This window comes from Rhinolophus ferrumequinum, chromosome 13, assembly GCF_004115265.2.
Source record: "Rhinolophus ferrumequinum isolate MPI-CBG mRhiFer1 chromosome 13, mRhiFer1_v1.p, whole genome shotgun sequence".
NCBI classification, from domain to species: Eukaryota; Metazoa; Chordata; class Mammalia; order Chiroptera; family Rhinolophidae; genus Rhinolophus; species Rhinolophus ferrumequinum.
Genome location: NC_046296.1, coordinates 2,147,890 through 2,172,987, shown reverse-complemented (window position 1 = coordinate 2,172,987; position 25,098 = coordinate 2,147,890). Strand labels below are relative to the sequence as shown.

Sequence of the window (25,098 nt, the reverse complement as noted above, 5' to 3'; positions counted from 1 at the left end):
CTGCTTTATCAATGCCACGAGCGAGACTGGACACTCTCTCTTTATTTGGACAGGTGGCCTTAGGACAGGGCAGAACCAAATTCCAAATGGCTATTGCTGGGTGTGTGCACATAGAACAGCTCTTTGGCATCATCGGGAAGATTGTTCTGGGACATTCCGTGCGTGGCTGGGCACGCTGACGTTGCAGCTGTTGGTATGAGTGAGGGGTGGGGTCCGTGGTATTCCTCTCCCTCTGGCCACAGGCTCAGAGCAAGGTTTGGAGGGCGTGTGTTACCACTTCCTGCATCGGCCAGGTGCTTTCTCAGGCGGCCAGGCCTTGTGTTCCCCGAGGAAGTCCCTTCTGGACCAAGTGTATGGGAATTGTCAGGACGGATGACACCCAGCTAGTGTCTCAATGAGTCTCCACAATGCTAAACAATTGGTGACATTGTTTTAATGTGGATGCCTGGCAACCTCTCAGATACAAATGGGGTGAGTTTTGTCTTCCCCTAACTCTGTGTTATTGGAGGTGATAGGAAAAATGCAGGAAGAGTTAGACTGGATAGGGATGTCATGACAAAACCTTTGAATTCTATGGAGAAAATTATGACACAGCTGAATATTTCTAATGCCTGTGCAAAGGGACCTCCACACAGGAATTGCTGCACGTCAGTAAGACTTCTGAGAGTACAAGAAGGGGTGATGACATGGTCCGCGTGTCCTGGGACACTGGCATTGGGTGATAAGCCACAGACACTAGAAACCAGTATTTTCCCAGCATATCAGGGCAGGAAGACTATTCTTTCACAATTGAAATCACCTTTACCTGAACGACAAGCTAGGAGTCCCTTTTTCTGCTGAACGTATTATAGAACGTGGCAGTGTCATCTGGGTTGGCGTTCCTGAAAACTTTCAATCTTGGCTAACTCCTTTGTTAGACCCTCAAGTTGGTGAGGCTACAGAGGCATCTTGTAAGTCAGAGGAATAGAGCAACAGCCCGTATTCTAGGCCCAGGGTGCATTAGTGGGAGGACGGGACCTCATAGGTAACCAGTCCTATAGAACGTGGAGATAACCAGTCCTTTGGAATGTGGAGGTAGCTAACTAGTCCTTTGGAACGTGGAGGTAACTAGCCCTTTGGAACGTGGAGGTAACTAGCCCTTTGGAACGTGGAGGTAACCAGTCCTTTGGAACGTGGAGGTAATCAGTGCTTTGAAACATGTAGACAAATTGGGGGCTCCCTTCCTGCATCCGTTCTGGGACTGCAGGTTGTGCTGCTCAGCCAGACAGGGATTTCTCAAGCTGTTGTTGATTACCAGGGCCATGAGCCGAGTGAGTGGGGTGAACTGTGTAAGTCCTCTGCCACGTGGGACAAACAGCCTAGAGCACATCCTGCCATGGCCACCCCTGCTTCCTTCTGGTCGGCAGGACAGTGCTTTGTACGAGTGTCCTGCCTGAACCCTCTTTCAGAAAAGTAGTATATGAAAGGTAGGTGGCTGTGAAGGGAATGTAAAATTCTCATAGTTAGCAGGGATAATGAATCAGAAGTAAATTGGACTTGTGGTTTGTTTTCTTTTTTTTCTGTCAAAAGATTCGTGAGTTTTATAGCAGCTCATCAGTAAACCACTTTTATTTCTACATTTACTTCTGATATTTCTATCAGATAAAGATATCAGAACAGATTTTTCTTCTTTTTTTTTTTTTTTGCTTTAATCCTAGAGAAAAACAGCTCCCAGAGGCCAAGGGATCTATTAATATTTTGGACACTCATTTTCCTTTGGCTGAGACAGAGCACATGACACACAGGAGGTGTTTGGTGTCATGCCTGGCTCCTCGTGTCATCCTCCACAGACCGGAGAAGATGGCCACTGTCAGAGGAGCAGGGGAGACGGTGTGTGTGGGAAACACAGACCAAGAGCAGGAAGGGATTAGGGAAGAACTGCTGACGGCCTCGAGGCAGGCGCTCTAAGCTTACAGGCACACGCATCTCCCGGCTCGCACCTGCTGTCTCCACGTCTGTCCACTGAAAGATCCAGGCTATAAACAGCCACTTTCCCGGAACAAGCCGAGGGGCCTCTGTGAGGGGAACAGGACAGGAAGGCCACTGAATTCTTGCCTGAATGGCTTCTCTAAAGCTTCTGTGCCTTTCTTAGTGTGCAGGAAGAAGGCTTTCCCGAGATGATCCCAAGCATAACTTCCCAATGGGGAACAGAATATTCCACTGAAGTCCAGGACTTGACACTGTACTCAGAGATGTGCCTCGCTGGGGGTGGGAGATGAAAAGAAAAAATGTGCTTAATAAAAACTATGGGTTACGGGTATATCAACCAGACATTCTTCTACTTCTTGTAGTAGAATTAGTGTCTCCGATTTTTATGAACTATAGAGCAATAGTTTGAATGTCTCTTTTGCTCATTCGAAAGGCTTAGGTACACCAGATCTGCTTTCTAAGTAGGCCTTGAAAAACTAGTCAGTCTTATGTTTCTAAAACTGCATGCCTTATATACTCGCTTTATGCCTTTAGTTGTCATATTTGGGAATCTGTTCAGGAAAACTATTGTTTTTGGATGCTGACATTATTACAGTGTGGGAAAACCTTCCTTCCAATTTTATGTGGAATTTTAGTGCCCTCAATCTGACATTTTATATAAATGTTAAGTGCTAGAATAAGTCAACCTTGGTTAATACTAAATAGAAAAGAGCTTTGAAGAGTTGTACTTCCAGAAATATTTTAAAGCCTTATGACTTTTCTTTCTCAGATACTTCTTTGCAAGTTTATTTTTCCCCACATGGCTTATCAGAAATCTGTGTAATAAGCTGCTAGAATCAGACGTGTCCTTGGTGAATGGAGCACCAACACGGTAGCTGTGTGACACTAAAATGAGGACCCAGGTCCTCACAGGAAGAATTCAGAAGGGACATTTCAAATCTAAGTGTCCAGTATCTCAGCCAGATGAAGGCTATGGAAGGGAGGGAGAGCTTGAAGAGGAGAAAGGAGACCCAGAGAGATTTCTCTAGAAAGATGTTGCCTTGCCATGATTCTCCACCCCACCCTGGGCTTGGCGTATGAGTCTTTATCACAAACATTCTGGGTTATGGTTGGCTCCGGCCTTGACAAATCTAGAGCGTGAGAGGCCCGTTCAGTAATTGCTTTGGTGGTACTTTTCTAGAAAAACATGAACTTCAAACTTAAATAAGTATTCCCCACTACCTTTAAAAACGTGTGTCTGTTCTGTTCTTCTGACAACTAGAATGACAGGCCTGGCCAATGAATGCTTTTACTCACATGCCATATTATTAGTTCTCAGATGTGTAAGGTGACAAGATTCTTTCTGGCCTATAAATAAGGTCTCTGGTTTGGGATTAGGTTTGTCATGGTGGAAAGGCCCAATGCATTTCCATTTGCTTCATTCCCCTTTTCCAAAATATGTGTGTCATTAACATCTATTGACTCAGTACTGTAAGGGAGTTCATGTCTGTATAAATATTCTGTTTCATTCCACACGCTCCCTCCACATAGTCCTTTTGCTCAGAAATAACTATCAGTGAATGGCTAAAGCATATTGATTTCTCCACTAATTTTTGTTACTCATTTTCTGAGGACTTTTTTTTTCCTTTATACTTTCTTGTACAGAAAGAGAAGAACAAAGGTACAGATTCATCTGAATGATCAGAGCCACATAAGCTGAGTCCTAGAAAGAATGTATACCTCCTTTGTGGTTTGCTTAACTGGACACTTGAAGGAGAAAATGTCCTTAACATGAGTAAGCACAAGTCTGGATTCAGCTGATGTTACTCTTTCCAAACTGTTCAGTAACAGGACTGCGAGGTGATTGGTGCCACCTGGTGGACAATTCCAGTAAGACATGAGCAGATGAGGTTAAAGTAATACAATGTGTTAGCCACTAGCAGCAGGATTACATGCCAAAGTTCAAAATAATTAATAATAATAATAATATAATAGTAGTAGTAGTAGTAGTAGTAGTAGTAGTAATAATAATAATAATAATAATAATAATAGAACTAGCCAGTGCTGATTATATGCTTGCCAGCTTCCAGGCATGTTTATAAGTTCCATTAATTCCTCATGATTGCTTTCTGTGGTAGGCATTTGCCTTATCTCTCTATTTTACTAATGAAAAGACTGGGACAGGAAAGTGAAAAACTTGCTCAAGGTTATTCACCTAACAAAGCGTCAAGCTTTCTAGAGAGTAAACCCAGAACCAGGGCAGTCAGAATCCAGGCCTGTTTTCTCCAGCCACTTCCTGAAACTCACTTGTTGTAACACTTCCGTGGCGTTAAATGAAACTCTGCTTTATAGATTAACTCCCCAATTCCTTGTAGAGGTGGGTAAACCCTCATGGTCATTCTCTCAATAACTGTTTATGAAAAGAATAGAGTATTGAATATATTGTGTAAAATTATTATGCCAGTCTAAGAAAGTGATAATTACTTGAGAATTCCAATGGACGTGATATAAGTTCAGTTGACTTAATGAAAGAGAAGAGGCAATTCATGTATTTTGAAAGTAATATGATGACGTGTGGGCAGCAATGAATATTTGGGAATCAGATAGATGTAATGGAAATGCACAGTTGTGGAATTTATAACTATATAACTTATTCAGGTTATCTCAGAAAATTGGAGAAAAATCAGTGGAAGGCAAGTCTGAGAAAATGAAGAATGGAGATAAGTCGACAATGTTTATGGTTGACCCTTGCGCGTTAGTAGGTTTACAGTTTCTGAAATATGAGATGTAAAAATGAGAATAATTTAATTATAAGAAAAAGAATAGCATATTCATTTAATGAATAAAGAACTATTCCAAAAACACAATTTAAATTGTTTTTAAGCACTTCTAGTTTATTTTTTCGGAAAAACTAACTTTTCTGGTGTGTGTGGGGGGTGGGGTTCACATTTATTACTCAGAAAAGTTAAGAAACAATTTAAAAACAAAATTAACCATAATTATCTTCCACAGAATTAATACAATTGAAAAAAACCTCATTGTATGGTTATACTAAAGACATATTAATATTAAAAATTGTAATATAGAAGTTATATATGGCGATGTGAACAGATATGTAACAACCCACCAGGATGTGAACTGTAAGCGTGATTATTACAAATCAGGGTTCATTAAGATGGATGTTATTACGCTCTGTGATAACATGAAAATTAATAGCTCATATCAAACTGTGGTTATATCGTTGGTAGATAAACTAATTTCTTATTGAACTAAACAATATAAGACCACTTGAAAGTATATTACAATATAAGGACAAGTATTACTCTTCAGAAAATGTAAAATTTTCAAATATTCCTTCCCCCAACATAATATTTAGAAAAATAAGTATGCATTTTAGCCTCTGGCATAGATTCGTCCTACACTAATGCCCATGTTTCCTCCTTCAGCATGACACATAGGGCTCCTTAGAAGTTGACAAAGACCTCAAACCTGCAATTTTTAAGATTCCTAGTATATTAAAAGTTAATACATGTCAAAACTTGTTTGCAAATATTGTGGCATTTTTAAGTGTTTGCATTTAATGCATTAATGTTCTGTGCTTTTAAAATGCATATTTAAAGGGAATCACCCCATATATGACTTAGTTTGCAGACATTATCCAGAGCCTTGTATGAATAGAGGGCTCAGATAAAATAATCCTAATGGACTCCATTGTCATCCATATCTTGAGGGAACACTATGATTCCATCCCAAGAGGTCAAATCCCTTGCCAGTTCTCAGAAAGAGGCTAAATTTTATCCCCTAAATAAAGGCTATAGGTACTTCCTGAATATGTGAGGGGCAGTTCTTTTTCCAATGGACTTCCAGAACAAAACGGTTCAAGGGTGGTGGTCCACGGTTGGGGACGAGTTGACAGAGGTTCATTTTTTAATGAGAATTCATAAAATCCATTTACATGTCATATTTTAATGTATTATGACATATTTTGAGTATGTCATTGAATATGACATATTTTAGTGTCATATTCAAATAATACATAATGTATGTTAAAGAATTAAGGAACTGAAAACAACCAGTCACAAAAAAATCCCTGTGCTCTAGGCACTTGGATAGTTAAATCACTCAGTGAGCACTATTATAATAAAAGTTTTAATGACAAATCAGTGTTTGAGAAAGATAACGTGAGGCAGTTATTTAAAGAAGGAACTGTTCTTAGTAGAGGGTAGTAGGTCTGCTGGGGTGGGGGGGGTAGGCTTGATCCAGTGTGCTTCAGGTCAGTCATAGTTTCAGTAAGCCCACCACTATTTTATCAATTTGATATTAAGACCCGTGTTTTGTAAAAAAATTTTATTGCCAGTGTTTTCAAAGCCATTTGCCTGAGGAAATGTATCCATCATTTCAAGGCTCTATGTTTGAGTTAGAACACCACACGCCATAAGATTCGTAGTAGCTTGATTCCTAATAGCTAAAACCTAGAAAGAGCCCAAAAGTTCACCAATAGATAAGAAGATGAACAAATTGTGGCCCATTCATACAATGAGCGACTGCTCAGCCGCAGACAGGACTGAACTACTAATGCAGGCAACACCGTGAATGGATTCTCAGTCATCTTGCTGGGTGAAAACAGCCAGGGACAAAAGACTGCATACTCTTGTGATTTCATTTCTATGAAGTTCTAAGGGTGAAACTCTGCTTTAGTGATAGAGGCTTTGGGTGGGGGAGTGAAGAAGCATCAAGAATGTCTCTGGAGTGACGGGGATAAATACCTTCTATTTTTCATGGGTTGTGGCTACACTGATGTTTACATTGATCAAAACTCATCAAAGCATTCACTTAAAACCCATATTTAGCTCTATGTAAAGTGTATCTCAGTTAAAAGAATGAGAAAGAGCAACAAGAAACCTGAACACATTCTACCCATTAGAGGACACTTCAAACTGTTGGAGCTTAATATAATACCTGTAAATATTAGTCCTGTGTGGTCTAATTTAAGCAGTGTTTATATGAAGACTATTTATACATCTTTCGCAAAAGCCCCTGTGGGGATGTGGTTCTTTATGCTGTGTATTGCTCCTGTGCAGATCTGGGGAAGGCATTGGTGAGTTGCTATATTTCCTTTTAGAAAATAATAGTAAATACATAGCTTCTCCAGTTTCCTTTCTTTGGGCATGTTGGGTCCGGGCTTACCATTCCATTAGTGCTGCTGCTGTCCTTAGCACTCTGACCCCACACTCCAGGTTTTGTCTTTATATCTGTAGTTAGCATGAACTATCCCCCACCTTACAGGGAACTCCACCTGGAAAAGTAACCTAGTCTACCAACCTCCTTGGAATATTTTTCCTGTTGTAGGATGCCTAGTGTGTTACACCTGCTATCAGGGTTTCAGGTTGAGTTACTCCGAAAACTTTTGACCTTGTAGTAGACAATTAACTACTATCCTCTGAAAATAGACGCAATGAGTAAGCCGATGCTATGGTCCCTAAAATTTTATGAAGTTGCCTTTCTCGTTCTCTGTCGACGCCCGTGCTGAATATTGCTGTATCTCTAGAATGTATGTGTCCTCCAAATACAGAAAAGACAAGTTTTCTAATTTGCTATTCACTTTAACTTCCTTCATAATGCATTTTTTTGGGCTGTGGAATTCTATCGCTTTTCCTACGCCCACTGAAAACTGAAATGAGTTGCCACTGAGTTTGTGTGGAAGCGTGACCAAAAGAGGCCTTTTGAATTTATGATTTCATCCCAAGTACAAGGTCAGGCAATTAAGTTCGCGAACTCATTCTAGAAAAAGTGCTACATACCTCACTGCTGAATATCACTATGGTCACCTTTGAAGTACTCCCCTTGGGAAGCTATGCACCGACACCTGCACCTAGTCCACCCTTCAAAGCAGTTTTGGAACTCTTTTTCTGGAATGGCCATCAGAGCTGTCATCGTATTACCCTTGATGTCCTGAATGTCATCAAAATGCCTTCCTTTCAATATTTCCTTTATCTTCGGGTAAAGAAAGAAGTCACTGGGGGCCAGATCAGGTGAGTAGGAAGGGTGTTCCAATACAGCTATTTGTTTCCTGGCTAAAAACTCCCTCACAGACATTGCCGTATGAGCTGGTGCATTGTTGTGATGCAATAACCATGAATTATTGGCGAAAAGTTCAGGTGTCTTTCTCACACAGCCTTTTCAACCCTTCCAAATAGTAAACCTGGTTAACTGTTTGTCCAGTTGGTACAAATTCATAATGAATAATCTCTCTGATATCAAAAAGAGGTTAGCAACTTTGTTGCAACAAGTTCACGAATTTAATTGTCAGATCTCGTATCCAATAACTGCCTGTGACTTAGTTGGTTAAAGTATATTTCAAAGACAGGTCTGTTACAGCTAAGCAGTTAAAGATCAAGTTTATTGTTTTTAGTAACTCCAAAAAGCTTCTGATTTTTAATACCGGTACATGTACTTCTGTGCCAAAATATAGAGGTTTGAAATTTGCTTTCTTGAAGAAGAAAGTTTTCATTTCCGTGGCTAACTTTTCCCTAGGAATGCATTTTTAAACCTTTTTTTTTTAATAGAGCATAAAAGATCTTATAGTATACCTTCTTTTTCCATTCTTGTTTCTATGAAATATTGAGGACATGCAGTGTTATTTCTCAGTCTGACTTGTTGGAGAAATTCTTCTGTTTTTGTTTCCATATTATGATCATTTTCATGTTGTTTGTCATTAGCAATTGCATTCGCAATGGCATTTGTGACTGAATTTGTGACCTTTGTTTCAGAAAATGTTCTTTCCAAATTGATTTCATGATGTTTAGACGGAGAAGTTTTCAACTCTGTAAGGAAATCCATGTACAGCCACAAAGCTGAATGGCTCTTCCCCACCCTGCCGATAAGAAGGTCCCCAACATGTTCCTGCCGTGACCTCGTTATTTGTCCATGGTTTTTGAATGATCACAGCTCTTCATGGGATTTGGGGCCATATTTAGATTATGCCTCCAGGGAGCTATTTTACGAATTTTTGTTGGACTTCAAAAATCAGGTATTATAAAATTTAATTGGCTGTAAATTAAGCTTCCAACATACATGGCCAAATTTAAATATCACGTCACTTAAAAACAACTTATTACCTAGATATTTCCAGTACTTGCTATTCCTGCTAACGTCACTATGGCAGGTGGGTTTGAAATGTAATTCACTTGTTACTCAACACAGTTATTGCTTGTGTCTTTATGAATGATGGTCTTGAGATACCGAGGGACAATAATTAAGATTTTTCCATAATATTAGTATTTCCCCAGAAGAGACTTCTCACTTGGCAGGTAAACCAAATGAATAACATTGTTCATAGTAGTCACAATATCCCACCAAAAAATGTTATCTGTCTGGGTATACACACACACATGCTCTCCTCTCATCCCCCATGCACACGTTACCACAAACTTCTACCACACTTTTTCTTAACCTTTGTGACCTTTTCTCTTCAGAAGAGTACAGAGCTGTGATTTTCTAGAGTGTTCTGAACTAGTTTGTCTGCTATTTCCTCATGATTGGATTTAGGCTATTCATTTTGGGCTGCAGTATCATAGGAGTGATGTTGTGTTCTTCTCATTGTGACTCATGAGGTGGTAAGTGACATCAATTTGTCATGTCACTGGGGAGGTTCACTTTGGTCACTTGAGTAAGGTGGTATATGGCACGTTTCTTTAGCGTAAAGTTACTATTTTCCTCTTCATAATTATTAAGTGTTTTTGTGGGAAGAGACTTTGAGCCTGTATAAATATTTATTTCTCATCTAAATTTCATATACTGGTTTTAGCATCCATTTTTGTTTCTTGCCTGAATTATTACTTAAATGATTGCCAAGTGATTTGTAATTCAACTCCTCTTTCTACATTTATAAGTTAGCATTCTGTAAGAAAAAGCTTTCCTTTCTCCCCACTTATTTATTCACTCATTTATATCACTGTGGGCATATGGATTCCTATTTTATTCAATGATATATAATGCGCCGCTATCATAATCTGTTTGACAATCAAATTGTCTCAGAATTGGTTAGGGGAAGCCCCATCTGCTGGCTTCTGAAACACCCCCATCACTTTTTTAGTACATCTTAATTTTTTGATATAAGAAGACTTTCCAGAGTCATCTTGTACTTTCTGTCCCAGCCTGGATTCAACTATTTCTTTGAGATGCCCTGGTTCCTGCTATTTAGAAGAAAGATCTGGACACTTAATGTGCTCCTTGCTACTGGGTGTTGTTAATCCCAGACCCTCACAGGGAACAGAACCGGGAAATACATCTAGGTATATACACACAGCTATATTTTAAAATACATACTTTTACTTTTGTATTCATCTATCCATCATCATCATCATCATCTGTTATCTATCTACCTACCTACCGATCATCTATTATCCGTTATATCTATCATCCATCTATTATCTATCTATCTATCTATCTATCTATCTATCTATCTATCTATCTATATCTCTCTATCTATCTCTATCTATCTCTATATCTATCTAAAACCATAAAGTCACACTGATGCATTCAACTCCAAACATGATAGAGTTCATTCTAGCTTTCCTCCTTTCCAAATTTGTAACTGCCTTTTCAGGCAGTGAAGAATGGGGCTCCAATAAACTTCAACACATTTACTTACTTGATGAGTCTCCCGGTCTTTAACAGTCTCTCCTGACTCCTGTCTTGGCACATACTTTGCACAGTACCCCTCATAAGTTCTTGCTGCCATATCCACTAAACCATTGATCTTTGGTATAAATACTTTCCCTATGTTTATTAATTCATTTTCCTTCTCTCTGTCTCTGCGCGTGTGTGCGCACACACATGTATAAAACACTGGTAGTTTAATGAGCAGGGAAACACTTTTATTCCATGGGTAAGCTATAATCATAAACTCTTCTGATATGAATTACATGGACTGTATCTTCAATTAGCAAATAAGGTAAAGCCCGTAGTGATAGAAACACTTATTAGTCATTGCTTTCAGGATATAATTGCTCTTCAGATAACAGCAATATTTAAATATAAGTTAATTCTTCCTTATTAAGAATCATGTATATGATTACCTGTGACACAATTTTTTTAAATAGTCTAAATTCAGAAATGGGTTTTGCAGCCTTTGAAAAACTGTGCGAGGGCTACTGGTTTTTCACAAAGGCAATTATCTTTTTTTCTTTAATACAAATGTCTGAAAACACAGGAGATTCACATGATGCAAGAGAGATAAAAACCATGTCAACAAACAACAACAAAAGTTTGCAATATGTTTGCACAAAGCAAATAGTATGGAAATAGCTAAGCAGAGAACACTGTCTATATTATATTAGCAGAAAACACTGTTCATATATTTGCTGAACAAAATGTACTGAAATGCACAGACTTGCTAGACAACACATGGCATCACCATATTGTTGTCAGAGGCTGAGGTACGGTTTTGTAGGGAGTTTGCTCGCCGGCTATGACTTTATTATTGCCCTGTGATATCGTTGTTGTTCCGTGGTTATTGTTCAATTCGTGCTGCAGTATTTGCATTTACGTTACAGACCACAGTGTGAAGGATGCTGCTTATTAGTGAAGCGTCTATGCTGGTTCCTCATTGCTCTGCAGCTTGCATGGAGATTATGAGAAAGCTTAAGCTCTGACACGGATAAACCTTGACATATGTACAAGCCCTTCTTCCTTTGTGTTTACTAGTTAAGGTTTTTTATGAAACTGATGCCCCAGAGAGAGGACATCCTAGCTACTGTAGGAGCACAATGAACTTGAGAAGAGTGATGGATGGAGAGGCTCTTAAAAGTGACTCTCTCCGGCTGATGTGCCTCAGTCTGCCCCTAGTCACAGAGTTATGTTTCCCTTTCAGACAGACTAGCCTATAGACTTTTGTTGGACGGAAGATTTTGTACCTGATGGGTCAGTTTGTTAAATCAAAGAATATTATGGATCCTTGACATGTTTGGATTGAACGTTTGGACAAATAGCAAGTGACCTCAAGTGTGTTTTGCTTTGGGACAGATTTGAATCCCTAGGGCTGTGTGGTTTGGGTGGGGGACGTTTTGCTCTCTCACTGGTGGATCAGCTTAGCTGACTGTCCTGACTTGGCAGCTCAGCGCAGCTCTGCCACTCCCTTCTGTTATTCCAGTGACGCATGGAAAAGATGTGCTTACTGGTATTCTCAAGTGTTAGCATTCATGAAGTGTTTCTGTCATATTGCTTGTGAAGGTCAAGGGTCCAACACTAACATTTTCTCTACTCTCATAATTCCAACAGTGTTTTTGAAGAGGTGGATTACAGGTACATTGAAATTCTTCATGGATTGTGATGTTGCCTTCTAGTTGGTGGTTAAGAATTTTTCTTCCTTTCTCCATCCCTCCTTCATTTCTTCCTCCTTCCATCCCTCCTTCCTTTTTTCCCCCTCCTTCCTTTCTTCTTCCTTCCCTCCCTCTTATTTCCTCCCTACTTTCTTTCTACCTTCTTTCCTCCCTTTTACTTTCCCTCCCTCCCTCCCTCCTTCCCTCTTTTCCTCCCTTCTTCACGCCAACCTGTGGTTTTATGTTCCACAGAATCTTTTATTATCTGTCCCCTCCCTCATTCTTTCAAGTCAGTATTTCCTCTATGCTTCAGCATATATATTTTATATAATCAATTTACAGCATGTATATTTCAGTTTTAAAGAGTCATGAATATTATTTTACATTAGTTCAGTATTTTCATTTCTTTCTTGTCTGGTGCTTTCCTTGGCTTCTATTTCCATGGCCATATTTAACTGCAGCAGAGTTATAACAATATAACAATAGTCAGAAAGACCTGAGCTGAAAATCGGCTCGGAAAACGACTAGCTGTGTTGGCACATACTTAAAACAGGGGATTAATCATACCTATTTCACCAGTTTATTGTACATAACAAAAAAAATAATGTGTTACAGTGCTCATCCCAAACCAGGCATCAGTAAAGAGGGACAAATGTTAAAATAACTTCCACGAGGCAGGGATCTTTGCCTCTTTCTGTTCACAAGCAGCTCACACAGTGCCTGGCACACAGTAGTACTCAGTGAACACATGTCAGCTCTTGCCGTGGTTCTTATGCTGCTACAGCCCTCATCTCAGCACTTTGAAAATTTAACGTAAACAGTGTACATATAAAATACATATAAAGGCTCTGACACAAAGTAGGTGATTTAGCTAGAACTCTATTTTTAGAGACGTATCGTCAGGCAAATGATTGGCAAGTGTTCTTAGGGAACCATCTTCAGAAAGGCTAAAGGTCTTTTGTTTTGTCCTTCTCAGGCATCCTGTTTTCACTGGTGGTGGTGCTGTATGTCATCTGGGTCCAGGCAGTGGCTGACATGGAAAGCTACAAAGACATGAAAATGAAAGACTGCTTGGATTTCACTCCTTCTGTTCTGTATGGCTGGTCATTTTTTCTGGCCCCCGTGGGGATATTTTTTTCTTTGCTCGCTGGATTACTGTTTCTAGTCGTTGGACATCACATTCAGATACATCACTAATTAAACTGTTGCCACCAGTGTTTTCGTGACAGATTTTGAAACACCATATTTTTAATTTTCATTTTGTTTCAGTGATCCCAGCATAGAATTAGTGGATGAAATGTTTTAGTTGCTATTTGAATTAAGCATTTTCCTTGTGATTTCCTCTAATAAAAAGGTTCTAGAATCTCTCCAGACACCAACATGTTTCCATATAATCTAAGTGCTATCCAGAACCTAGTTCTTTAGGGAGCAGGTCATGTGGGCCTCCCTTTCATTGCACTGGTTAGAGTTCATGCAGGTTGCAAATACATGTAAAGGTATTATAATAACACAGTGCCATCAACGGGGGCAAATCAAGATTTGATTTGAAGCCTCCTTCTTGGCATTTACTTCTGTTGCTACTTAAAAAAAAAATCTTTGGAGAATAATTAAGAACGGGAAACAAATGTCAGAGAATTTACTCCATTTCTTCTCTGCACACATGCATAACCACATACACAGTCACTGACTCCTGTGAGCAAATTATTCATTGTTTAAAACTAGATAGCAGTTGTTTTCATAGCAGGAGCCACGCAAACTTGTCAGTTAAAATGGGCCACAACAACCGAGAATGTGGACTTTTTCAACTTTCTTACCAACAGTAGCTTGGTTACCTAATTTTATTCACTTAATTGTGCATACTTACATAAACCTTAAACTATATTTAAAAGTAACAAATCTGTGCACCAAATTACATATGATGCAGATTGGATTTTTAAAAACTTAAAGTGGGTTAATTGTATATTTAATATGGTTGAAACTATGTGAAGACCAAGTACCTTAGCTTAGTACATAATGTTATTTATTTTAGAATTTAGAATTCCCATTTAAAATTGTATTGCTGATATGTTCAGCATGTGAAATGTATTGACGAAATGTGCATTTAATATGCACAAAAATACTTCCACATGAGACGATAATAGCCTTAGTTTATTAAAGACTATGAAATGTTAACTTTTCCTGAGATTTTATGGGTTGTAGTTCTTCTGATCATTTGATTCCCTTAATTATTGTCCATCAATTTCTTTATCTTTACACCAGGTATATTAACATTTACAGACATGCTATTTTCTTTAACTTCTTGTAAGACAACTTTTGCTTTTTGCAGGGGGGAGAGGAAGGGTGGAATAATTCTGTATTATTTACTAGCACAGACATTTTGCATATCAAAGATGTTTGTCTGGCACCAGTTTTGATCGAAATCAAATCCATCTGAGATGCCGAGGTCCTATTTGCATTTTGGAAACCTCCACCAGGGAGGAGTTTGTGTTAGTGAAGGAACAGAGTACAACATGGCTGTGAGTTTTGTTCCAGGGGCTGCGTTGTACGCTGCAGCTGCTGTGAAGGTGAAGACAGGACTCAGAGGCAAATTAGGGGTGGTTGCCTGGAAGATGCTGTAGCTAGAGGGACTGCTGCTGTCCATCCAGCTGTTGCCGTGATGGAGAGATTGCCCGAGTCTTCTCTACACATCTCTTACTTTCCATTAAATCTTGCTTCAGTGGGAGGGATTTCTGGAGGAAGAGCAAAGATCGGAGGCATCTACAGAATCCTGAGGGGCCCATTAGTATAGGGACACTAAGGACTTGCATGTAGTGAGAAACAAAAAGACAAAACAAGAAAACTAAGCTTCAGGGGTGTAACTGGTTTCTCAAGCCATTTCCATTATATCCTAAATGATTTTCATGGTACTTTCCTTAGTCTTTTTCTGTTTCATTTTTATATTGCCTTCATTTATTTCTTTGCTTTTGGCTTGATTATTAGAAAAATAATTATGGCTTCTGTTATGCATATTGACTCTGATATTAAATTATGGCACACCATTAAGTTTCCAGACGACGCTAGATGTATTTGATTAGTTCATGTCATCTGTAAATACAATTCCTTTTTGTAGAACTTTGGAATGGAGCCTTTTCCTAGTGTATTATATGTCATTTAAATTTCACATACAAGCTGCTTTCAGTAAAGGTTTGAATATTTATAAATTTCAGATGCTTATCCTCACTTTCTAATGCACTTACGTGGCTACCATATATTTATCATAAGGCAGTTGGCTGAATATGTGATATGTGTGACACTTTTACACAGACCCACACTTTGGAAGTATTTTGTGGTTGTAATGCATCAATCACATTAATTCAAACGCATATCCTGATCTACTTACCAGCAATTCGCAGGAGGAAGGAAGGTAAGTTGTGTTTGCTGTCAGTGCGTAAAATATACTTAAAAATAGCAGAGGTATACAGCATATTCTTGTAACAGCCTTACATCTGATTTGGGACAGTGTGTTTCCTGTTATTTCTCTACTTAGTGTATTGATTAATTTTCAGAAGCTTCCCAACAAAGTGTTTAAATCTTAAGAGTGTTGATTTTGCATCATAAAGTTTCAATTTGATAAACAAGATATATTTTGGTGACCATTCTAGAAAGTGTGAAATAAGAGGGCAGTGACTCAGCCCCTCGGACTGTGGTGGAAGCTGCAGTCTTTCCATGTTGTGTTTGCTCAGTGGGTTTAGTTCCAACAGGCAGCAGGTAGCGTGTGCACTGAAACTGGCAGGAAAACCCTGCAGAGAAGCTGAATGATGGTGTTCGATTTGGGTCAGGAGGGTAGGACTTAAAAAAATACTAGTTAAGTGTGCTCTTACCGGTCATTCAGTCACTTTTATGACTAATCTATGAAATGTTTTTTTTTTTTAATTTGAAGATTAAATCCACTTATAAGGGTATATGGTGGAGGAGGCATCGATATTTGGTAGTGTCTGTCTGTCTGTCTGTCTATCTATTTCTGTCATCAACATGTGCTGTGTGTGTGGAGTGTGTGTGTGTGTTACAATTATAAATTTGGGTAGAAATATATAAAGTGAATGATGAAAATCAATATATTTGAGATAAGCAAATTTTTAAAAATCAATCTCTCTTGGGGGACAGTAATATAGCTGTGTTTCCCTGAGTGCCATTTCAACTGTTTGACTTGATGATGGTCTGTTCAGTTCAACACATAATTTGACTTATATTTTCCTGAAAATAACCAAATTAGGCTTCCAGAGTTACATTGTCAGAAGGCAAATATGGGATGCTAATAAAACAAGCTGAGTATAAGTGTGCAGGAGGGTAGCATTGTGGGGAAGTGCTGGGGTTACATGGAAAGAAATATATTAATGAGTAAGAGGATGGGTCCCCAATTTGATTTTGGGGGAACTCCACCAGGAATTGGGGGCTCATACAAAAGAGATGAAATAGAAACTAAATTTTTGTTGATTGCCTGAAGGAATGAAATATATGGAGATATTTCCTTAATGGTGATCAAATGTAGGTAGAAATATTCCAACAAAAACTTACTAAGTTGGTACATTAGATGTGTTAAAACCCAAGGAGGGTGGGGAAATGTTTAACATCAGACTTATAGTAAACATTAACTAAGCAAAGAAACATTTAACCTGCTTAGCAGGGAAAGAGGAAAGAAAGAAAAACATCCTGTTAGAACTCAGAGTTTCTGGACTAGCAAACCAAGGCAAGTGCCAGGAGCTTTGTCTTAAGGATATTAAGATTAACCTGGACCAGCCTCCAGGCTGTGAGCTGGGAGTTATTAGCGAGAACAAGGCTGAAGTAACAATGGAGAAGTACTAAGAGTCCCACCCTGGCTTTTGAAGGGTCCTTTTTCTCATAATCTGTAGCTATGATGGTGAAAACTTGAAGGGGGCAATTGGACAGTTGAACATTGTAAAATGATCCACATCTGGATATAATCATATAGTATGTCTAATAATTCTATTTTGCATATATGTATACATGTGTAATATATATATAAGGTATCGATAAGTAAATAAATTAGAATGATTTTGAATTCTTCAAGTAATGATGATTTTTCTGGTTCCCACAATGACAGGGATAGTCTAAATTGGCTTTATGAAATAAGCGTGGTTGGAATAACTGGCATTGATCCCGAGTATTAAGTAGATGATTTAGGGGGGAGATGACTCACTGGGTAACAACGACACACAGCACACATTTTAGTATTCTCATTCTTCTGGGAGTCCAGGGTTATTGTGGCATATGTTACAGAAAATGTAGATGGTTCCTCCTTTATATGGCAATTTCTTTTGCCCTTTTCTAGCATTTCTTTCTCCCTTCATTCTAAAAAGCAACTGCCACTATTGAAATGTTCACCAATTCTTGCAGATAGCATTGACATTGAAAACTATATGAACAAATAGGTATTTGAGTAATATAGCTTAAAATGAAAGACATATAAAGAATAATACTTATTGCCTCGCATTTTGGTGTGGCATATAGAAAGACACTATAAGAAATATTGATATATTGTCTTTACCCCCAAAAAATATAAGACCTTTTTTTCTGAAAAATTTTATGGGTATATGTAAATATCAGGAGAGATGTCAAACAGAAAGTTGGATTAACTTGTGTGCGTGTGTGTATTTGTGTGTGTATATACATATTCCCATATACTTATGTATGTTTATACATATGTGCATGTGTGGCATATATGCATACGTATATATGGATTTGAATAAAACCATTTATATATATGTACATATGTATACATATATATATACTGACATATATGTCAGTAAATACACGTCTGAATGCACATACCTACATGCATAACATATATGTATTTATAAAAAAATACTTTGCACATCTATTTTATATGTGTGTATATATATATATACATGAAATGTCTACATTTATATTACATGTACATATCCACATAACTATCTGTTTCAGACATACCTGAGCTCTTATGATTTGCTGAAAAGGAGGGCACATTTCATTTTTATGCTATTATATGCCTGTCCCAGTGGTGAGTGTACAGGGGACACTCAGTGACTACTATCATGTCCTGTCTTTCTCGGACCCAGGGCATATGTGGTGATTCATGTGCAATGAACGGGTCATGTCTTACCCTATGAATACCCACTGGTGGTTATCCTGTCTTTGAGCATCTTCCAGGAGTTGACACCTGGCAATTGATAGCTGTTAATGAATATTTAATAGTTATATATTTTGTTGGATAAAATAATTTCTAAAGCAGTATGCCTTGGTTGATACATTCATTCAATCCCCCTGCAGAAGACTAAGTCAGCTGGACTCGCCATGATTTCCTCATTTGGGTCACCTAGAGGGAGGAGGACCCTGTGGTGTGGTGGGAAAGGTGATAAATCAGTACCTGAAAACCTGGATTCCAGTCCTGGATTTTAAACTTATACTTTGACAAGTTATTCCACCTCACGTTGGCTCAGTTTCTTCATCTAAAATATTTACTAGTTTATTCAACAATAGTAATTGTGTCACAAATGGTGCTATACATTGGGTATATATTACTAAAGAAGACAGACATGGTATTTTCATTTTTCAAGCTGGGATTCAAGGTAGGAATATAGACAATAAATAACAGAACAAAAAATTCTATGAATTTATAAATGGTGATAAATCCTCTAAAGAAAAACACGTAAGATATAATGACAGATAAAAACCATGATTGACAGATAGTCAAGGAAGTTCTTTGTAAGGAGAGAATTATGAATTGAAGGAGAGAATTTTGTGTATTCTGATACGTGAAATATATTAAAGGGGCATCTGGGCGAAAGGTGGGAGTAAGAAGTTTTCAGGGAGGAGGACTAGTGGGAGAGAAGGCGTGAACGTGGAAAAGAGCTTGACATATTCTAGGAAAAGCAAGGTGGCTTGAGTGGCTGGACATTGAAGGGGAGACGTTTGTGATGAAGTTGGAGAAGTAAGAGATGCTCAATAATTCAGAGCTTCTGAGCCATTCTAGTATATTTTGAAGGATATAATTGAAAGAACTTCCTGGTGGATTGATTATGGGATGAGGAGAGGGACAACTCAAAAATCATTCTTAGATTTCCAGCTTAAGCAAATGGATAGATGGAGAAGACTGGAATAGGTAAGACAGGAGGGGAACAGGCTTGGCGGAGAAAGCAATCCATGCTTTATTTTGATGATGTCATGTTTGAGATGCTTGTGAAATGTCCAAATTGAAAGACTGGTAGACACTTGGATATGGCAGTCAGTAGCTCAGAAGGGACATCTGAGTTGGGGGCTCACATTTGGGAGTCACCAAATTTAAAGCCATGGGAAAGATGAAAGCACTATGGAGGGTGGTTAGAGAGAGTAACTCTGTCTGCACTGGAGCACCCAACACTTAGAGTATAGAAGACTGGGCCTGGAGAGAGGCAAAAATAGACATAGAAGGATTGATGTAAAGTGTGGTATGAAGGAAGCCCAGAGGGAGAATATTATGAACAGGGACTGAGTTTTGATCTTTTCCTACACTGCGGAGATGATGCCTAAGGGAAGGAAAGGGCACCTTTGGTTATGGAAGCTTGGAGGTTGTTGGTGACAACGACAACAGATGTCTTGACATAGTGGGAGCAGAAGCCAAATTTGATTGGCTTGAGGAGTTAACGAGAGGCGAGCAAGTGGAGAAAGCTTAGTGTGCAACTTCTTGTCTTTGAAGGGAGCAAAGCTTGAGGGAATCTAGGTACCAGAGATGGTGAGATCCAGAGAAAGCATTCTTAAGACCTGAGAAAATGAGAACAAGTTTGTATGTTTTGAAAATTATTCTGTCCACAGAAGGTGATGATGTGAAGAAGGACCATGGCTAGAGTGGAGTCATGGAGTAGGCTGATGTACGTGTGTCCGGAGGGACAGTGGTACCTGCTTCACCTTAAAAGAGGTCACATATTTGAAAATACCCAGAATATACAAAGCACTCATTATGTTAAATTTGATTAAAAAACAAACAAAGGCAAACACAAATTCTGTTGTACATTTACCGTGTACTAGTTCCAAGATTACGTGTTGGTTGGGATTACATAAAGTTTGGCAAGTCACCTTGTATATGAGTAGGTCAAGTGTATTGCTTATCAGGCAAGCATATAAATAAGACCCCAGGGAGTCAACACAGTTGAAAGATCTCTTGAAATTTTGAGTAGGAATAGGAAATGACAGCAGACTCAGTTTGTCAGGATATTCCTTCCTATCTAGAAGATTCCATCTCGCTAATGAAATTAAATGCTCCCTGACTTGCTTCTCTAGGTAAATATTTAAGAAGGAGATTTCTTGCTTATATCTGATGGCATTAGTTTTATTCCTGTCTAGAAGAATCCCAGTTCCTGTCAGAAAACCACCCATCGGTAGGAGGAGAATATTCAGCTTCCTGTTTACGGACGATCAAAGGACATACCAGGTACTGCACTAGAGCCCTGCATCTGGATTCTGCATTATTTGTTTTAGATTGTCCATTTTTGATTTGGCAAATTCCCCTAAGACAAAAGGAACAGTGCAGTATATGAAAGAGGGGTGGTGAAATAAAGATCAGAAAGAGGATTTTAAAAATTGGCTCCATTTGGAATCTAAGAAATTCTTGTATTTCTAATTCATCAGTAGTAAAATTAGAAGCATTTATTTTTAAAAGGGACTATAGAGGAAGCATTGTTTTTACTATTCTTTACATATGACTGGCCTGGTTGACTACTAGCACATCAATGAAATATCTCAAGTACCCTGGAATAGGGGCCACATCTCACACTTGTAGATACTGTAGTTTTTCGTTGATCGACAGCATTATCAATACACTTTGTGATTTCTCATACTTTTACCTGTCCATGTGATTGTTCATGGAGAGGAAGATGTTCCAAATTAATCTGGTTGCTTCATAACATTCTTATTTTAATCATAAAATGGTGAACCCCAAAGCCTACAATTTTACTACCTACCCAGCTTTCAGAAAAATATAGTTTCCAAGTCTATTCACAAACAATAGGACAGGGGGAAAAAAGAAGAAGAAGACATTAAGGAAATCTTTTAATTCTCCAAGCTGTTTTTTTTTTCTTTGTGAAAGGAGTACATTTTATTAGACAATTCAGAAAGTACCAATGAGCAGAAAGAAAGAAAGACATTTCACCTATGATTCCATCACGAGTGTCCAGCAGGATAAATAATTCTAACAGGTGACAAGGAGAGAATCATACTGAATAAAGGTTTTTAAACTCAATTTTTTACCTAGTACTATCACTTTAACAATTGTGTGTCATTAAATATTTCAAAGATTATCTACAGTCTCTCAGTAACAGCTAAGCCAGCACAGCTCAGAGGCATGCCAACCTCATCTGTGTTTGAGTCTTTGACTTCAAAGATCCCACTGGGGATCTTTGCTATTCTCCATGTGGACATATTTTTAAATGGAGGAATAATTGTGCCCCTCCAGTCTAGATTATTATGAGTTAAATAATTGTAGGCTATTGAAAATCATACTAGAGAAATGAAGAGTGCTCTATAAATTTCCACTGAATGAAAATCAAGACAAGATCAACAATGGCAGCAAGTCTGATTTTTGAGTACTTCCTATGTGCCAGTAGCTTTTCAGACATTGTCTGGTGGTGTCATTCCCCTTGGAGAGCTGCGGGAACTGAAACTGAGAGAGTATGTAACTTGCCCAGGATTTCTAAGTGTTTGAATCTTCATGTTCTTTCAATAATACCAATTGGCTTCTTCCTAATAGTGGAGGGAAAATGTTTTGAACATATTTGAGTGAAAACAGAAAGATTTCTGTGAATGTTTAGGGCTACATGTTGGATTAGTTGCATGAAAGAAAAACCAAGTTGCATAAAGTGAGCTACTTTTTAATCTTCCATTGACCACTCACTTTGGTGTAGTCGTTGGGCTTCAAGCATAAAATGGGATGGGATGGTATACCGCAGTCCCTGTGCCATGCTCAGCGACCTCAGTGACCTAGAATCTGATGTAAGGCAATAGGTATCTGCAGCCACTTTAATGGTTTATGGCACTCTGGGGGCAAAATAGAAAGTCCACTATTTAGAAAGCAGAAATGGCCTGGCAGAAATGGCTTTCTCATGTTGTGATTGGACTCCATTGTTCTCAGTGTTAGCGAGAACATCCAGCTATGTGGTAGGAGAAAGACACTGGACTTCTGAGTCTGACACCTATCTGTGTACCCTCAGGCCAGTTACTGAGCTGCTTCACTTTTCTCCACACAGTACAATTGGGCACTGTCTATCCAGTCTGCAGCTGGCTTTTCAGAGTTTCCAGAAATACCAATTAGGGTAGCAGGGGTAAAGGCCTTCTAGTTAAGAGAGAGCACTCTGCAGAGAGAGAGAATGACAGCCAGGGTTGGAATCTGAGTTCCAATATTAGCAGTGTGAATTTGAGTAATTACACAACTTCTTTATGCCTTAGTCTCCTTATCCGTGAAGTAAGGGCAGAAAAATATTCATGCAGGGTATTTCGAACAGTGCCTATCACCGAGTAAGTGCTTACTTAATAAGTGTTCTCTACTACTGCTATTATTGTCATTCTACATTGGAATTACCATGTTTCTATAGTTTGTGATTCAGGAGTCCTTACCTTACTATTCAAAGATAAGTGGTGCAACTTTTCCAGGACCATTTCCTCATTCCTTTACTCATCTTGGGAGCATCTTACACCTCTGCTTATGTAAGATTTCCCAGGAGTGCGAAGAGAGCCAGAAACACTTGGGGCACGGGGTGGCCATAGTTATATTATGTCCCCGTTAGAGAAAACAGACCACTACAGAAGAGACGTTATCTCAGAAACTACTTAGGTGGGTTTCCCAATGTTCTTGACCAACCAAAAAAAAAAAAAGAAATTTCAGCTAGTGCTTTTTTTTTAAAAATGGGGAATGCATTTAAATGTACAAAATGAAAACAGAAAGATAATCAAAAACAGCTGTCCTGCACATCAGCTTCACATGCCCTCTCGTCACGTGGCCTGACATTGAAACAGACCGCTCTGCTCTCATTACCACACATAACACTGCCAGCCACCACATGGCTATTGCAAGGACCAATCAGGTAACTGCACTGCAGTGCTAGGCACCCATGTTCCAACTGCTCTATGACTGAGCTAAATGGAAGTTGACTTCATGTCTTCTCTGAAATTGACTGTGAAGGCGTGACCTCTGTGATCCTCTTTATTCTTTCTTTTGCATGCCTTCTTTTTGGAACAGTGTCATACTCGCACCAAAGAGGAAATTCAGTGAGGGTATCAGTCTGATATACTGAATTAGCAGACACATTATCTTTTCCTTCCTTCTACATTTGCTTAAGAGCTTCTAAACCGGAGAATAGAAAGTGCTAAATGGAATGAAATGACCTGTTGAGGGTAGACAACGCATTTGTGAATGACTTCAAAAAATTCCCCAGCTTCAAGTCTCCTCCCAGTTGTAGCTTCTTTTTTCTTTGCTTTCCTCTTTTCTCCTCTCTTCTAACTGAAGTACTTTGTGTATCATTGATCTTAGAAGATCGTTTCTTGAAAAGGAACCATTTTCCCCCACCCTCCTAAGAAGCCCCAGACAGGGTTTGGAAGTGCGGTTAAGTGTTGAGCGTTAGAACAGATTTGAGCCTCACTTTCGTTATCATACAAAATTTGTATCTCACAGAATATTCAAGGAAAACAAACAAGCACCTTCCAAAAGGATTTGGCTAAGACGCTCACTGGATAACAGTGACTTGTGGCTTTAGGATTAGAGAAGTAAAAATGTTTGGGAATGTGCGTTGGAAGGACGTATGGCTCCGTGCAGCTGTTAACCAGAGAAGAGAATCAAATTCCTACCCTAGGATTGATCGAAGGGTGTCGAATGTGTCTCAGGTTATGTGTAATGGAGCTCCCCGGTGGAACAAACTGATGGAATTGCTAGTATGTGTGGGAAAGCGGGGCTGAGGACACTGCTTCGATCCATGTCTGATACATACATCTTAGGAAAGACATTGCTTAATTTTTTATCTGTGAAATTGAAAGGGTCATTTAGAGAGCTTGGAAAGCAAGGTAGCCAGTGCATTTCACAGGTTGTCACATGTTACCTTTGCAAACAAATGCCCTCAGGAAAACTGGTTTTGTTTTAGACATGCCTTCTAATTCTCATGCAAGATGACCTGGTGGTCAATGTATCACAAGTGATAGCCCAGGTAAGTGGAGTGTTGCTGAGAATCCCTCTCTGACCCAGTTTCCATAGGAGCTACTCAATAAACACTGACTGAATGAATGAATGAAGTGAATGCATCAGGCTGCTGTGAACTTTGGACACAGAGTAAGGTCACTTTTCTTGATGAATTAGAAGAAACAGAAGCAGTATATAAAAATTTATACTAAACAAATATTCTGGTCATTTAGAAAAATAAAAGTCTTTCCTTTAAAGAGTTGGAACACAAGTTAGCAATATTCCTGATTCTGTCTTTCTCTTTTAATGTATACTAATTATCAAGTTATTCCTTCAATTCCCAGCAGGAGAAAGTGAAGTGCAAGGCTGAGGTTATAGGATAGCTAATGTTTCCGACCAGGTACTGCCAGTTCCTTCACCTACGCTGAGCATTACTGGATGTAGAATTTCTTACTTAGTTAGAACACTTTGTTGAATACGCTTCATAAGAAAATGCACTAATAGTGGCACAGAGCTGGCTACTGTTATTAGGGAGCAGTAACCCTAGTTTATGCCAGAGAACTGGAACAGCTCAGTGTGTCAGTGTGGGGAGCCTAGTCCATCCATCAGGACGCTGACCTATAGCCTAGGGCAAAAGTTGGGCAGTGGGGTTCTTTC

At 38.9% G+C, this 25,098-nt stretch overlaps 1 protein-coding gene across 2 annotated transcripts in view; it reads left to right on the top strand.

Moving 5' to 3' along the window:
- The window catches only part of TMEM182 (transmembrane protein 182), a 74,640-nt gene extending 58,639 nt beyond the window's left edge, over positions 1-16,001 (top strand). The window contains exon 5 of one of the 2 annotated variants that reach the window (XM_033124183.1): positions 13,246-16,001. In XM_033124183.1, the coding sequence (XP_032980074.1) occupies positions 13,246-13,466 (221 nt within the window). In that variant the 3' untranslated portion in view covers positions 13,467-16,001. The remainder of the gene's footprint in view (positions 1-13,245) is intronic. The other variant, XM_033124182.1, reaches the window with a different exon arrangement.
- The last annotated feature ends 9,097 nt before the right edge of the window (positions 16,002-25,098 follow it).